Source organism: Capra hircus, chromosome 4, assembly GCF_001704415.2.
Source record: "Capra hircus breed San Clemente chromosome 4, ASM170441v1, whole genome shotgun sequence".
NCBI lineage: Eukaryota > Metazoa > Chordata > Mammalia > Artiodactyla > Bovidae > Capra > Capra hircus.
The window spans coordinates 69,368,043-69,385,015 of record NC_030811.1 but is presented as its reverse complement, the minus strand read 5'-3'; the positions used below and the strand labels follow the sequence as shown (position 1 = coordinate 69,385,015).

The 16,973-nt window shown below is 36.6% G+C and overlaps 1 protein-coding gene across 1 annotated transcript in view; it reads right to left on the bottom strand.

The window, feature by feature from the left end:
* CFTR (cystic fibrosis transmembrane conductance regulator) overlaps positions 1-16,973 on the bottom strand; it is a 181,167-nt gene that overhangs the window by 145,875 nt on the left and 18,319 nt on the right. Inside the window, exons 3-4 of the mRNA XM_013963305.2 lie at positions 7,503-7,639; positions 2,632-2,740 (exon numbers count right to left, since the gene is read on the bottom strand). Of these exons, the coding sequence (XP_013818759.2) occupies positions 2,632-2,740; positions 7,503-7,639 (246 nt within the window). The remainder of the gene's footprint in view (positions 1-2,631; positions 2,741-7,502; positions 7,640-16,973) is intronic.

Sequence of the window (16,973 nt, the reverse complement as noted above, 5' to 3'; positions counted from 1 at the left end):
CACACAGGAAAAAAGTAATGCCCAGAAAGAATACAATAAATACCAAGGCATTTGGTATAAGTTGTTTATAGGAGAGAGGTCTTATTGGAATAGCGAAATGTTCTCTCCTTCTTTTCTTCCTGTAACAGATAAAAAGAATGGAGTCGAGAGATCAGATGCCCTGAGAAGCTATACTTGTCTTACTGACCACTATATAAATTCTTAAAGACTTAACAGTTTTCAACATTTTCACTGCTTAAAACTGCACAGTGAGGCCATGAAGCCTTTACTCTGTGACAAGGCTGAGAAACCCACAGCCTTACCACACCTGTGCCAATAAATATTCTCTCCCTGCCTTCCCACCATACACATGTCAATTGCTCTCCCCATCAGTCCTTTCCCTCACCCATATTCTGCTGGTTATCAGAGGAAGTTGAGCTGATGGAAATCAACTTTGCCCTTTAAACATGCTGTAAGTTCCAGTCCAGGGGCTTTGGGCCCAGCTTAGCTCAGGAGCATCCGTCACTCCTCACTCCCACCTCTGGGTAGTTAATTAATACACCTAGAAAGGCTTTAACATTCCTTTTGCTGGGATATTTTTAGGCTTGAGACATTTAAGAATAAGCTAGTCTTTCTCCACATTCACTTCATTCTTCTACCACTTAGTATTTTCTACATCTTTGACCCTTAGCACTTCTGGCTCTTGGGTGGATTTCACACAAAACATTCCAGTTGGTTCCCCTGTCCTGCCACCAAAATCGAATTTTCTTCAGATTTGTCCCTGAGGTGACCCTAGAAGAATCCTCAACCTTCAAACTTTTAACCTGTATCTCCTGAGAAGATGCAGAGTAGATCAGCAGGCCCAAGACTGCTTACTACAGCCACCATTCTATTTAGTACTGACATACAATCATTATACAGTTACAGAGCAATTACAATCTAATCTAATGGAAGGGTCACAGGCTTTGGAATCAAAGAGACCTGGCTATCACCAAATCTGTCATATGTATAACTTTGGAAAAGTTACTTAATTTCCTGCATCTCAATTTTCTTTTCTATATGTTAGAGACACTAATGACTGCTTCATAGCATTACTAGGAGAATTAAATACAATAATCTTTATAAAGGGCTTAATGCTGAACCTGGAATAGCTAAGATACTCTATAAATATTAAACTATATTTTGATCTGTGTATATCAGACCAAATATAAATTTTATAAATATGTTCATGGATCATCTAAATTTCCACATTTAGATGAGTGCTTTTGTTCACATGAAACTTCTATCCTGGTGGAATCTAGAGGAACAAACTATCTCACAAGTCAGGCAGGGCATAAAAAGGACTTAATAATTCAGCCTTTCTCCCAGCTTCTACTCAGTCGTGTTTATGTTAATCAATGGAAGCAGCATGTGATGAAGAACATAAAGAAAAATGAGTTTTACCACGGCCTTAGTAATGGCATAACAATTGTCTGAAGTAGTCACTTTGATCCAAGGATAACCATTATATGTTATGGCCAGAGAGAACTATACTTTTAATACTCTGATTCAAAGGCAGAGTTTGTAGTCAGCAAGGCAAACAACACATGTTTTTAAATAGATAAAACTGTTTCCCAAAGTCTGGGTGCTCTCATTAAGAAAAATCACCTCAAAAATATCTTAAAAGATAATTAATTCCTCAGCTACCTTATTCATATTTACAAATAAAATAGCATCACCCCCAAACTACTGCACATTTCCGTAGAGATAGACAGATAAACAGATAATTTCAAAAGGCAGAAGAATGTCTTCCAGGAGGTCAGCAAGAGCACTATAAAACATGTGATCATCCTTGTCAAAACAAATGTGGAAACGTACTTATTTGGTATGTGTTAAGCACAAGTTCTTAAAGCAATGCAACTTGCTGGGCACCTCTTGGGGAGTACTACTGCACGCCTCACTCCCAGAGGCATGAAGACCAATATAATTACAACACAAATCCATCCAGTTGGTACCTAACCTCCCAAAGTAAATATTGTACAGTAAGTTTTCAACTTGCCATCACTTCTACAGGTTACAATCAAGGATACAACATGATGCTCTGGTGATGTATAAAGTAATAGATTAGAGTCACATTTGACAGCAGCTAGGGAACATCACAGAATGCACTTGAGCACCATAAAGCCTGGAGTCCTCACACATGGAGATCTCTTCACAATGAAGGTGACACAGAAGACGGAGAAAACATACTGCAGGAGTACCTCACTGCCATACTTTTCAGTTTTGCTATTTAAAACAATTCAGCATGCAGATATGATTTCAAAATATTTCAAATGTTCATCTATGAAATTAGCTGAATTTTACCTAATTATCCTGATACTGTCTCCTGACCTTCTTATGTAGAATGCAGGAAAATAAAATCACTCGCAATCTCATATTCCAGTATGATAATGTGATTTGCGATAACAGAAATGATTCTTTTTTAAGAAATTTATTCTACTGAATCCATTTTAAGCACTTTTTACTTGTCTCCACTAAAGTTTTAGTGGTTTCTTTGTATTTGGAGTTAGATTAGTCCTTTTTCCTGTGTACCAGATTACCCTATTCCTTCTACAATCTTAAAAATGAATGTAATTACTTTACCCACAGTGAGTTTACAAATAAAAGCCTTACCCCTAAATATAATATGATTCCATAGAACATAAATCTCCAGAAAAAGCATCGTCGAAGGGCATTAATGAGTTTGGGATTTTTCTTTGAAGCCAGTTCTCTGTCCCATTCTCTGCAAAAGAATAAAAAGTGGGACCAGTAAGTTGCATGTGCAAATATTAGAATTCTCTATTTCCCTTAACATAGTTTTATTCATACAATTACATCCACGGAGATTAACCCAAGTGACCAGAGAGACAAAAACCTTGTGGGGAGCTTCTAACACTATCTCAGGCAGATAGTTGGCTGAATTCAGTGCTCCACCATACATCAATTTTCAAGGAGTTGACTTCATGACAAGTCCACATTATATACGCTAAAGAAATGTTCTGGGATTCTAAAAAATCAATGAATGCGAGAGTTGGATAAATAAAATACAACTCTTATGAATACACATAACCGTGCTTGGAACAAGGTGAAAAATAAATACTTAATTTTTTCCTTCATGTCTTATTCTTTATTTGTAACTGTAGTGGATTGTACAAAATTTAGCTGTAAAACCAAAAACAAGATTAAAAGTCAGGTGGATTTTTCTGTAATTTAACATTAGAAAAACTTACTATTTGGACTTTGTTTTTAAACGTAGGAGTATGGAACAAATATCATCAAATGTCACTTTCAAATAAAAGTCTTTGGAAAATTGGGATAGAATCAAATTCTGTATTTTTTTGGTAGAACAGAAATTTAAAAGTATGAAAAATGGTTGGTATTAAATAAATGTTACTTTTTCTTTAAATACTATATATCCATAACCTGATTATATTTAAGGTTTTGCCATTACTTTCTGTTAATAAAAACCTTCTTCTTTCCAAGTGGATAAAGTATATCCCTAAATGTTACCCTTCATCTTCCCTTTTATACTGTACAGAGATGAGAAGTTTCAAAGGAAAGAACTATATAAAGATTCTGCATTTTTTCAACAGCTATTCTCATCACTGGCTTTCTCTAGCAGCTCAGTGGTAGAGAACCTGCCCGCCAAAGTTGGAGACTCGAGTTCAATCCCTGGGTTGGGAATAACCCCTGAGGAAGGAAATGGCAATTCACTCCAGTATTCTTGCCTGGGAAATCCCATGGACAGAGGAGCCTGGTGCGTTACAATCCATGGGGTTGCAAAAGAGTCAGATGCAACTGAACAACAAATTCTCATTACTATCCATCTACCATTAATAGAGGTGTTCTAAGTTATTCCAAAGGAAGCTCACACATCTGAGAGATGAAGGCAGATTTGGCAATCATGGGCATTGTACATGGACATTGGCTTTCCTGAGAAGCTTACTATCTATCATACCTAGACCCTATGCCATCCATCTATCTGCTCACACTCTTTCCACTCTTGACTCACACACAGTACTTGCCTCTCTTCCATGTCATGCAGTGATTCACAACAGGGTAAGAAGCGAAATATGGAGGCGGAATCTGCCTCTTTCAAAGGAATAATGAGTCAGATGAGAAAACCAGGAAGGGAGGCGGTACATAAACCAAAGCAACGGTTTCAAGGTGGGAAGAAGTGGTCAACCCTGAAGTCATGGTAGGAAGATGTCATTATATTTGATATTAACAGACCTCTGGTGAACATGGTCAACATCATTTTAATAACATGGTAAACACAAAAACCATAGTCAGGGAGCTGGGATGTAAAGGAAAGGAGAAGAAATGGAGAAACCAGGAAAGCAGAGAAACATTAACTATGAAAAAATTTTTAAAAAGAAAAGAATGGGGTAGCGATCTGAGGGGGGAAACCAAGCTGGAGAATTTTTTTTAGTGGATGGGACTTGTACTACTGGAACCTGAAGGAACTGGCAGTGAAGGTAGATGCTGTGGTGCCCACAGCACCACAATAAACCCAGTAAGCATTCTGAACACCAAGAGCTGAATCACAAGGGAAGAAGTTCTATACTTAGCAAGTACATAGCTGAGTTATAATCATGAAATGGATGTGTGGTTTGCATACAGGAGGGACACACAGAGTTCAAATCCAAGGTCACAAACTGAGCCAGATGGACCAATGTACTTCAACGGCAGGGAAACTGCCTGAGGGCCTTTGTCACAAATCAGTTTCTGAAATATGAGGCAGGGTCACTTTCCAAGAGTGTAGTGGAACCAGTAGTTGACTTTATTTTGGGGGGCTCCAAAATAACTGCAGATGGTGATTGCAGCCATGAAATTAAGACACTTACTACTTGGAAGGAAAGTTATGACCTACCTAGATAGCATATTAAAAGCAGAGACATTACTTTGTCAACAAAGGTCTGTCTAGTCAAGGCTATGGTTTTTCCAATGGTCACGTACGGATGTGAGAGCTGGACTGTGAAGAAAGCTGAGCGCCAAAGAATTGATGCTTTTGGACTGTGGTGTTGGAGAAGACTCTTGAGAGTCCCTTGGATTGCCAGATCCAACCAGTCTATCCTAAAGGAAATCAGTCCTGGGTGTTCATTGGAAGGACTGATGTTGAAGCTGAAACTCCAATATTTTGGCCACCTGATGCGAAGAGCTGACTCATTGGAAAAGACCCTGATGCTGGGAGGGACTGGGGGCAGGAGGAGAAGGGGATGACAAAGGATGAGATGGCTGGATGGCATCACTGACTCAATGGACATGAGTTTGAGTGAACTCTGGGAGCTGGTGATGGACAGGGAGGCCTGGTGTGCTGCGGTTCATGGGGTCACAAAGAGTCGGACATGATTGAACAACTGAACTGAACTGAAAGGTACAAAGTACCGTAAGTGTATGTCACTCTTCCAAAATGTTTGAATAAACTGTAAATAACAACTTTTATTTTTTAAAAAAGAAATAAGAGAAGCAAGAAGAAATACCCATCAAAGACAAAAATATTAATAGAGTTTATGGACTTATGCTGGCACACAGCTGTTGAATTGGAACAAAGTGGTTACATTTGATATGGAGACATGAAAACTGAGGAGAAAAAAGTTAGACCAGATAATACTACAAATTCAGGTATAACAGGTTTTGAGTAGCCTAGTCCTACTGTGATTAATCTTCTGTTCAGCATCCATTTAGAACTTAGATATTCACTATCTACTAGATTATTTTGAACTTGCTGACATCACTACAATGTATTATGTTTATATGTTTTATCCCTGCAGCAGTGTTACAGGTTTTTGCATAATGTCAGCCATTTCACATTCAAACATCATTTATTCATTCAACAAACATTCATTGAGCACCTACTAAACTGGCCTTTCATGTCTTCAGGTTCCACATCTCTAGATTCAACCAACTGGGGAAGGAAAATATCCACCAAAAAAAAATTTTCAGAAAGTTCCAAAGAGCAAAACTTGAATTTTTCATGTGCTGGCAACTATTACATAACATTCACATTGTATTAGGCATTATAAGTAATCTAGAGATATTTAAAATATTTAAAGTGAATATATGTAGGTTAAATGCAAATAATATAACATTTTATATAAGGGACTTGAGCATCCATAAAGTTTGGTATCCATAGGGGATCTACCAAGGGACAGCTATATATACCAGACTCTATTCTAGACTTTATTCTGTTTATCATAACCAGAACAAACCAAACAAAAACAAAAAACAAAAGTAATACTGCCTTAATGACACTTATATACACTAAGAGCTCAATAATAGAAGCTGGTGCTTGATCTTGGAAATGTGAATCTGCTACTTCCACTATCCTAATTCTTTGAATAAAACCAAGAAAGAATAAAGGCTAAACACCTTATCTGCCTTGTAACTTCAAAAGAAATTCGATGAGTTTAATGAAAATAAAGTAAACAAATATAAGTCTACTCGTTTATTTTGGTGCTGTTAAAAAGTAGTTGCTTCTCTTTCTTTTTTGCCAACTCCCTCTTCTCTTTCCCCCTCATCTGGTATCAGATCCTGTACTGCTGGCACAAGACCCTGTCCAGCTCATTCACAGATTGTTGTTGGTCCAAGAAGTAAGCATGTGACTCGAAAGTTTCTGGGATTTTTCACTTTTGGAGAAAAGACTCTTTCCTCAGTGGTCTGTAAAGACATGAGCAAAGCGTTCTGAGGACCCACTGCATGGAGGAAGCCGATCTGAGACAATAAAACCAGTTCCTGGTTCCACTGAGTCCCTAACGGCAGTTTTCTCCCTAAGCTTTTACACAGATGGGCTACATGAGTCAATACATTTCCTCTTTTTATTTACTTAAGCTACTTGATTGGATTCCTGTCACTGGCAATCAAAAGGATTGTAACCAATACTCTTTAAAAAGAAGACTTCTTTACAATGCGAAACACTGTTTTGGGGGAAGCTGGGAGTATGGACCTGAGTTTGAACCAGAGCTCAGCCATTTATTCGCTGGAAAATTCTCTCTCTGAGCCTCAATTTGCTCTCCTATAAGATAGAGATAATGATACTTTCCTTCCAGAGAGGCTGAGAGGAGATACCATACCTGGCATTCAATATGTGCTCAAAAATATGAAACTTCTACATATCCTTGACACCGAACTGCCTTTACCCTAAGACTTCCGAGTATGCATATCTGTATTCATGATTTAAGATTCTAGAGACAAATATACACAACTTGCTTCATAAAGATATTATTCCAGTCTTCACAAAATCCACTTAATGTTCTTTAAGTGATAGCTTCTCAGAATTCAAATACGTATTTTTCAAAAAAAAAAAAAAGATATTTTCTCAGGGAAATGGTTTTCTTTCATCCCTTCTATGGTTAATTCTTAACTGATCAAGACTTCATCAAGAAAATAGGATGTTCCTATTATAAATACTCCATTTTAAGAATCAGGCCCTCCAATAGTAGTTCTCTAGTCTCTAATAATATTAATTTCTCTCTTCAACTAATAAACAGTGTTCATGGACATACCTTTCCAATTTTTCAGATAGATTGTCAGCAGAATCAGAAGAAGAGATATGGTATATATCTGACAATTCCAAGCGCTGTCTGTATCCTTTCTTCAAAATTGGTCTGGTCCAGCTAAAATAGAGGAGAAACAGATATGACTGTTAACTTGATCTCCAATGTAGACTTGAAATCAGATAAAGTTTCAAATTTTCTAGCATGTGGAAAAGAGCAGAGCATAAATATGTGAATAAAGTAAGGCATCTTCTATGAATATCAGAGATTCATATCTCACAGAACTCAACTGTATAAAACATCAACACCTCTGAACTGACATGACTATAGCTTTTTCTAAAAGGATTAGGAATTGTGGTAGAAACTTTCCCAGAGAGGAAAAAAAAGAAAACTACTAAACATTCTATACTAAAAGTATAAAAATATAAAAGGAAGGGTGGGAAGGAGAGAGGTGGGAAGAAATTTCCCTAAAATAACCAGATCTTAAAAGTTTATAGTTTGCTGAAGTCCAGCCCCTACAAAATGATCTATGAATGATAAGACAGACCCTCAAACAACACCCAACACATCGCAGTACACAATCCTCAGCAGTGTGCTGTTTGTGGAATGAACTAACTATAGCTGGAGGGCTAATGAGTAGTGTGTGTCAATTTGTTGACTTAATCATCACCCCTGAATGAGGGTGGGGATCATAATTTTCTTGTGTTTTGTCTCCTCATCTCACAACAGTTACGCACTTTGGCCTGCTACATATCTAATAAATAACAATTTATGATGGAAGCTGGCCTGGTAAATGATTAGGCAGGATACCGAAGTTATTTTCAAATACATTGTTTCTAACTATTGTGAACACGGCAAAATAATCTTCACAGAGAGGCTTTCCAGGTGGCTCAGTGGTAAAGAATCTGCCTGCCAATGCAGATGTGGGTTTAATCCCTGGGTGAAGATTCCCTGGAGAAGGAAATGGAAACTCACTCCACTCTCCTTGTCTGAGGAACCCAATGGACAGAGGAGCCTGATGGGCTACAGTCCACGGGGTTGCAAAGAGTCAGACACAACCTAGCAAATAAACAACAACTACAAATCTTCACAGAGGCGAGAAAATCTAAATACAAATCGAAGGGAAAACAAAGAGGAAGGAGGGCGGGGCAGAACTGTTAAAGAAATTATGTACAAAAAGAGACTTCTAAATGAAAGTTGTTGAGCAAATGAGACCTTTCTCATGTTAAACGTCATGTATTTATCAACAAAATGAACTGAAGTTGGAATTAGTGATTTTCAGCATATGTTTTTACTCTTACTATCCTTCTTCAGAGAGTTCTAAAGTTTGGTGTCACTGAGAATTTGGTAATATATCAAGGCATGTCACCCAACAAACATCAAAAGAGTGTTTCAGCAGTATCTGAGAGGCCAAATAAATTCATGACAGAAAAGTATTCTAGCAAAGCCATTCTGAATAAAAAGAGGAAATGCTATGCCAAACACAAACATTCTGACATTGTTTCAGGGCAAAACTGCAAAAGGCTCTCTGCCTACCTTCAACACTCCCACCCAGCGGGTTCAGATTCTTGTTTATACTTCCCCGGTCTTCACCCCTTCCCTGTGTTCCCAGCATATCTACAACTTGTCCTTCCTTAAAATTCAACTGAATTACAACCCAGCTCAAAGGCTCGGGAGTTTTACCAAACATTTCTGACTAAGATATCAAGAGACAATGGCTTAATAAGTCAAGCTTTTCTCCTTTTTACTTGCAATGTTTGCATCTTGACAAGAGCCTTCAAATCTCAACAAAGAATGATAGTAAGGTTCATCTTTATTGCCCATTGTGATCCATTGGCAGTTTTTCAAAGAGAACAAGAATGAAAATATTGAGGACAGTCTGAACACAGTAAATAAGTCTCATGATCATATAGCGTCTACAGTGGGCATTGTTTGAGAGAGTGTTGGCACAACCACCTGGTGCTTGCCATCTAGTAGCCAACATAAGCACTGGAGCCACATTTGCTGATACAGGGGTCAGTGAGTGTGAAAAATCTGGGGCAGCAATTTTAGGATATAAACTCTATTCTGTAAACCAAAGTCAATAAGTGAAAAGATGAAGCAAGTGTTTTACCGCTAATAAGAAAAATTATGTTTGTACAGCACTTTCACAAACACTAGCATATTGTCATTTTTTTTGGTAGTTGAGTATACTTTTATTTATTTATTTATTTATTTATTTTTATTTTCACTTTATTTTACTTTACCATACTGTATTGGTTTTGCCATACATTGACATGAATCCACCACGGGTGTACATGCGTTCCCAAACATGAACCCCCCTCCCACCTCCCTCCCCATAACATCTCTCTGGGTCATCACCGTGCACCAGCCCCAAGCATGCTGTATCCTGCGTCGGACATAGACTGGCGATTCGATTCTTACATGATAGTATACATGTTACAATGCCATTCTCCCAAATCATCCCACCCTCTCCCTCTCCCTCTGAGTCCAAAAGTCCGTTATACACATCTGTGTCTTTTTTGCTGTCTTGCATACAGGGTCATCATTGCCATCTTTCTAAATTCCATATATATGTGTTAGTATACTGTATTGGTGTTTTTCTTTCTGGCTTACTTCACTCTGTATAATCGGCTCCAGTTTCATCCATCTCATCAGAACTGATTCAAACGTATTCTTTTTAATGGCTGAGTAATACTCCATTGTGTATATGTACCACAGCTTTCTTATCCATTCATCTGCTGATGGACATCTAGGTTGTTTCCATGTTCTGGCTATTATAAACAGTGCTGTGATGAACATTGGGGTACATGTGTCTCTTTCAATTCTGGTTTCCTGTCATTTTAATTTGAAAGTCTTGATAGGTAGGCAGAACAAAAAGAGATGACTGCCTTACCTTAAGCATAAAGGAATGGAGGCTCAAAGATGCTAAATTTGTTTGTTACTAAATGGCAAAAACTATATTTTACCACATTCTTCTGACATCATCCCTTCCTTTACCATGTTCAGCTTTTATTGTCTAGGAAAATTAAGCTTGGTGGGTTATTCTGGACAAAGTACTGGAAGGAGGGTCTAGCAGCAGGGAAATCAAAAGCTAGCAAACTGCAGGCAATGATATGGTGTGCTAGCATGTCTTTACACATGCCTTCCTCAGAAAAACAAAAGGTGACTTAGGCATTAGCCAGTTTCTGTGTTGTAAATACTCCCATCATGACCAGTTTCAAGCCATCAAATGTGAAGTCACTGAACACCAAGTTGGGAAGAGATACACATTGCACATCATAATATAGTATGATTACCATTCAGATACAATCAACCTCAGTAGCATAGACAATAATGAATAGGCAGCAATAACTTTTGAGGTTTTAATATCTTTATTTAACATAATTTATTTCAATTAATTTTTAATACTAGTTGTGCTTAACAATCAGCTCGTGAAGTTCCTGAAAATTTAACAATCAGCTCAACCAGAAAAGGGCCAACTTGACCTCGCGGGTTCAATCTCTGGGTCAGGAAGATCCCGTGGAGAAGGAAATGGCAACCCACTCATCTAATCTTACCCGGAAAACCCCAGGACAGAGGAGCCTGTTGGGCTGCAGTCCATGAGGTCGCAAAAGAGTTGGATAGATTGAGTGACTAAACAACAACAGCAAAAAATGGAAAATTTAGAAGAGAAAAATATACTCCCTCTATTGCTAAAACTTTCATTTTCAGTATGTTTAAAATTGTTAAAATATGAAACTAAATTTACAAATAAAGAGAATCTCACTAAATGTAAATACTATAATACCATAGACATTTGCAGGAAGTTTAAAAACAAATTTTTTCTTTTAAAAACTAATAAACATACATCTTTCAGTCCATATCTAAGACCTGATCACCAATTCCATAAATGAGTTTCTAGCTCATTTTAAAGTAATTTGAATGTAAAACAATTTGAGGGCTACGTTTATAAAAAGCTTCCTTGAGTTATCTGTGCCCATTTTAATACATATATTATAACATGACCTCTAGTCTTGATTATAAAGAACTCCAAAGCCCAGCACCATCAAATCAAACATATTCAGTAGCATAAACCAATACAGTATTGTAAAGTAAAATAAAGTAAAAATTTTAAAAAAAGTTAGCCATTAATAATGATTAATATAGTTTAGTGTTTCTGACAGATTCATTACAGTAAACCTATATTCATAACCTGAAACAGAAACTTAAGGTTAATTATGAAACCTAAAATCAGTTAACCTTAGGCTGCCTGGTAATCAATCACCAGTTAACTGAAAGAATTTATTTTGTGAGATTAAGCCAAAAACAACTGAACAAAATCTCTGCTCCATCATGGAGGTCTCCCTAACTACTACCTCAGACCAATCCTAGAAATAAAAATAAAAACAAGCAAACAAAAAGTCCCAGTTATCTATATCTAGACACTCAATGAAATATTAGATACTGTAAAACTCCAGCCACTGTTTCTCTTGAATGACCTTGAGTATGTTCAACATACTTGGATAGAATTTAGGATGGCAACTCAGGATACCTACTTCAATATTTCTTCCATTAAAACATGAATGAGCATGCAAGTGTTTCATAATAGCAAGGCAGGTACATCTGCAATAACCAAAAGCAATAAACCCTGTTCTTCCTCATCTTCCTCAAACTTGCTCTCACCATCCCTTCCCCTCACCTCTAACTGATCTTATCCTTTTTTATTCATAACCTGTAACTGCATATTGAAAACGGATTTATAAACTGAACTTAGAAACTGCGACAGTTTCCAAAGTTTTCACTATTTCTAACAGAAACTCACTAATCATTAATTACAGGGTAGCAGAGATTCTTAAAGTATACAGTTCTTTATATCCTAAAGTTTTCAGTTCAGTTGCTTTGCGACCCCATGAATCGCAGCACGCCAGGCCTCCCTGTCCATCACAACTCCCAGAGTTCACTCAAACTCATGTCCATCAAGTCAGTGATGCCATCCAGCCATCTCATCCTTTGTCATCCCCTTTTCCTCCTGCCCCCAATCCCACCCAGCATCAGAGTCTTTTCCAATGAGTCAACTTTTCTCATGAGGTAGCCAAAGTATTGGAGTTTCAGCTTTAGCATCAGTCCTTCCAATGAACACCCAGGACTGATCTCCTTTAGAATGGACTGGTTGGATCTCCTTGCAGTCCAAGGGACTCTCAAGAGTCTTCTCCAACACCACAGTTCAAAAGCATCAGTTCTTCGGTGCTCAGCTCTCTTCACAGTCCAACTCTCACATCCATACATGACTACCGGAAAAACCATAGCCTTGACTAGACGGACCTTTGTTGGCAAAGTAATATCTCTGCTTTTTAATATGCTATCTAGGTTGGTCATAACTTTCCTTTCAAGGAGTAAGCGTCTTAATTTCATGGCTGCAATCACCATCTGCAGCGATTTTGGAGCCTCCAAAAATAAAGTCTGACACTGTCTCCATTTATTCCCTGTCTATTTCCCATGAAGTGATAGGACCAGATGCCATGATCTTCGTTTCCTGAATGCTGAGCTTTAAGCCAACTTTTTCACTCTCCTCTTTCACTTTCATCAAGAGGCTCTTTAGCTCCTCTTCACTTTCGGCCATAAGGGTGGTGTCATCTGCATATCTGAGATTATTGATATTTCTCCTGGCAATCTTGATTCCAGCTTGTGCTTCTTCCAGTCCAGCATTTCTCATGATGTACTCTTCATATAAGTTAAATAAACAGGGTGACCATATGCAGCCTTGATGTACTCCTTTTCCTATTTGGAACCAGTCTGTTGTTTCATATCCAGTTCTAACTGTTGCTTCCTGACCTGCATATAGGTTTCTCAAGAGGCAGGTCAGGTGGTCTGGTATTCCCATCTCTTTCAGAATTTTTCAGTTTATTGTGATCCACACAGTCAAAGGATTTGGCATAGTCAATAAAGCAGAAACAGACGTTTTTCTGGAACTCTCTTGCTTTTTCCATGATCCAGCGCATGTTGGCAATTTGATCTCTGGTTCCTCTGCCTTTTCTAAAACCAACTTGTACATCTGGAAGTTCATGGTTCACGTATTGCTGAAGCCTGGCTTGGAGAATTTTGAGCATAGACCAACATAAAAAATAAAAATCTAGCACCCAGACCCATTGCACATTTCATAAGAGACTTCAGATTTTATTATGGGAAAAAACAATCACTTGATTTAAAAATATATATATACACACACAATGAAACTGTATTTAGTTTCATTTCTTAGAATAAAATTTCTGATTTTTGCACAGATGTACAGTGATGAAAAGAATTTTCCTTATGATGAAAAGAATTTTCCAATTATAGACACTATTAAAGCCTTGATTTTTCAAGAAACCTATCCCTGAAAACCACATAATTAAAGCTTATAATCACCTTCCCATTTGACATTTGGCTTTATTAATCCACCAGAGGCAACTGACATTTTCATCTGCTATAATTTAAGATGAAGGTCAAGTATCAGATCTTTTCAGTTTAAGATGATTTTGTTTGTATAAAACAATCATGTCTCTACATTATGTAACATTACTTTTGATTTATATAGCCAAGTGAAATAAACAGCAAATTCAAATCCATGATTGCATGACACATCTCCCAAATACTGACAAATCAAAAAACTCAAATGATGAAGACTTTTTCCTTTCTGCATGAAATAATACTTGAGGAACTAGTAGAAATTATTGTAAACTGCTTAGTATAGACAAATTTAAATACACTAGAGGTTTTCTCCTCATCCAGTGTATTTACCATGGTTTGAAATCCCTCAAATAAGTTGGAAAGTCCTAACTAAAGAAAATGCTGAAGTTTAAGAAGAGGAAAAGAAGGGAATCATTTGAACAGACTGTGACAATAAATCTCAAATTTCTGCAGCACATTCTGCCAGTTTTCTTTAGCTTTTTGAAAAATGGCTATGATGCGAAGAATTGGTTTCCGACCAAAAGTCATTTCATCTCTACAATGATATTGTTTTCAATTCATGTAAACAACACTTCAAATGTCACAACTGTTTAACCAACTTAGATCCAGGGTTATTTGTGTCAGATGTGTTTTTCCTCAATGAATTTTAGTAAAGATAAACTTTAAGAAAGTAATGGCATCTAGCTCTCAAAAGTCCTATATAAAACTTGTAGGTTTCAAGAATGTACCTCACAGCTGCAGCACTGGGGTGCAGGTCAAGTCAGTGAGTCTCTGTCCTCTGATTCCACAAGGTAATTAAAGTGTTTGCCTTCTTGCTTGCTAAACAAGCTATTTTTGTGTTTGAGAGTTAACTTCTCATGAGGCTCTTACCTTACCAATAGAATTGTAGAAATTCTTTTTCTTTCTGTAGATGAGTTAACAGTAAATAAATGTAGTCAATGAATTTTAGAAGATTTCGAAAGATGATTATTTGCTGCTCAACAAAAGCCTACAAACCAATCTGAAAAATCTTCCAGAGGCCTAGAATTTAAAGCCATGATACAAATCAATTTAACTTCATGCCGAATGAACCTAAACTTAAATAGAAAATTGATAGGCCCATTTTATAAGATGCTTCTAAATATAAATGTATCAGGAATGCAAGCGTATTAAGACAACATCTAGAAAAAATACTTTCTTTTTGCTTATCTATATTCAGTAATGTCTAATGGTAAGTATGTATAACTTGAAATAAGAAAGAAGTTCTTTTCAATTAAAGAAGGCGGCATATATAATTAGTACTCGCTATGGCTATGTATGCAAATAAACTTTCTAGTCAAATATGCCTTAACTCCATGATTTTCATATAATTTTCACTATCAATTTTAATTCCCATAAAATTACTTTCATTTCTTTCCTGATATAACTGTCTGAGGTAAAGCTATCATGAAGACTAAAAAACTCCACTTAATTTCTACTACAAATCTGTTCTGAAAAAACTGAATTAGTGATTTTAAGAAGAAAATTTTAAGTTTTAACTCTATTATTTCCCAGTCATGTGACCTTGAAAAAACTCTTAAGATCTCTTAGCTGCAGCTCCTGCTGGAAATAACATCTATGACTACTTGGTTTTCATGGGGGTCAGATTCAATGTTGTTCATAAAATATTATAGCTGTACATTATTATATTGCTTCTTCATAGAATCTACATGGCTTTAATTTTCAGAGCACTAGAGTTTATTATTGGGACTATAACAAAACTAATAGCTAACATTAGTAGACTATTACTGTAGTGCTGTAAAATTCTAAGTATTTCACATTCATTATTTCATCTGATCCCCACAATGATTCAACAGTTAAGTCCTAGTATTATCTTCATTTTACAGATGAATAACAGGCTGAAGGAGCTTAAATCATTTATCCAGGGCAGAGTTAGAATTTCAAAACCGGACTGTGATACCAAAGCCTACACTTGTACCAAATTTTCCATATTAGGACTAATTTTAGGAAAAAAAATAATATACCCTTAGATATAATATGAAAAGCATAAGCAACAACAGAAAAAAAATCAACAGATTAGACATCATCAAATTATAAAAGTTTTATGCCTCAAAGCAGACCATCAAGGAAGTAGAAAAAATAATCCAAACAATGGGAGAAATTTTTTGCAGATCATATATCCAATAAGAGATCTGTATGTAGAATACATAAGGAACTCATTAACTCAATCATAAAAAGACAACCCAATTTATAAATGGGCAAAGGATCTGAATGGACATTTCTCCAAAAGAGATATATGAACACCCAAAAGCATATGAAAAGATGTTCAACTTCATTAGCCATTAGAGAAATGCAAGTCAAAACCAAAATGAGATTCTATTTCATAACCATCAGAATGGCTATAATCTAAAAGACAGGTAATGGTAAGTACTGACAAAGATGTGGAAAAATGAGAGCCCTCATACCCTGCATTCTAAAATTAGCTATAGTGATAGTTACACCTCTCTTCAAAAAACATTGACTTGTATACTTTGAGTTAATTTTTTGGCATGTGAATTATACTCAGAAAAGCTGGTATAAAGACAAACAAAGCTGGTATAAAGAAATCAATTGTCAGTGTGGATTTTGGAAAGTTTTCCCAAATGTTTGATTTTCACTCCTAAAATTGGTAAAATGCAAAAATTTATTATGGTGACTTTGACATTCTAAACCGTTTCATATGTCAGTGCCTGGGTAGCTGCTACAAGTGATTAAGACTATGCAAAGCCCATAAATGGATCCAAGGATTGGCAACAAGCAACATGAAACATATAAATTATTGCCTGGGTCCCAGAAGCAAAACAATTAATTGATGCAACTATAATACTATGAACACAGAAAAAGTGAGAATGATGATAGTACACTGAAGAAACTGAGGAATGAGTAGCATTGGCATAAAAAGACCACATGTAACAGCTATACTTAATTCATTCACAAGTGCTGGATTTCAGGGACTCAAGCAACTGAGAGATAATAAGCCATGCTACCAAAAAAAAAAAAAAAAAATAGCCAAGACTGTATTGGCTCAGAAAA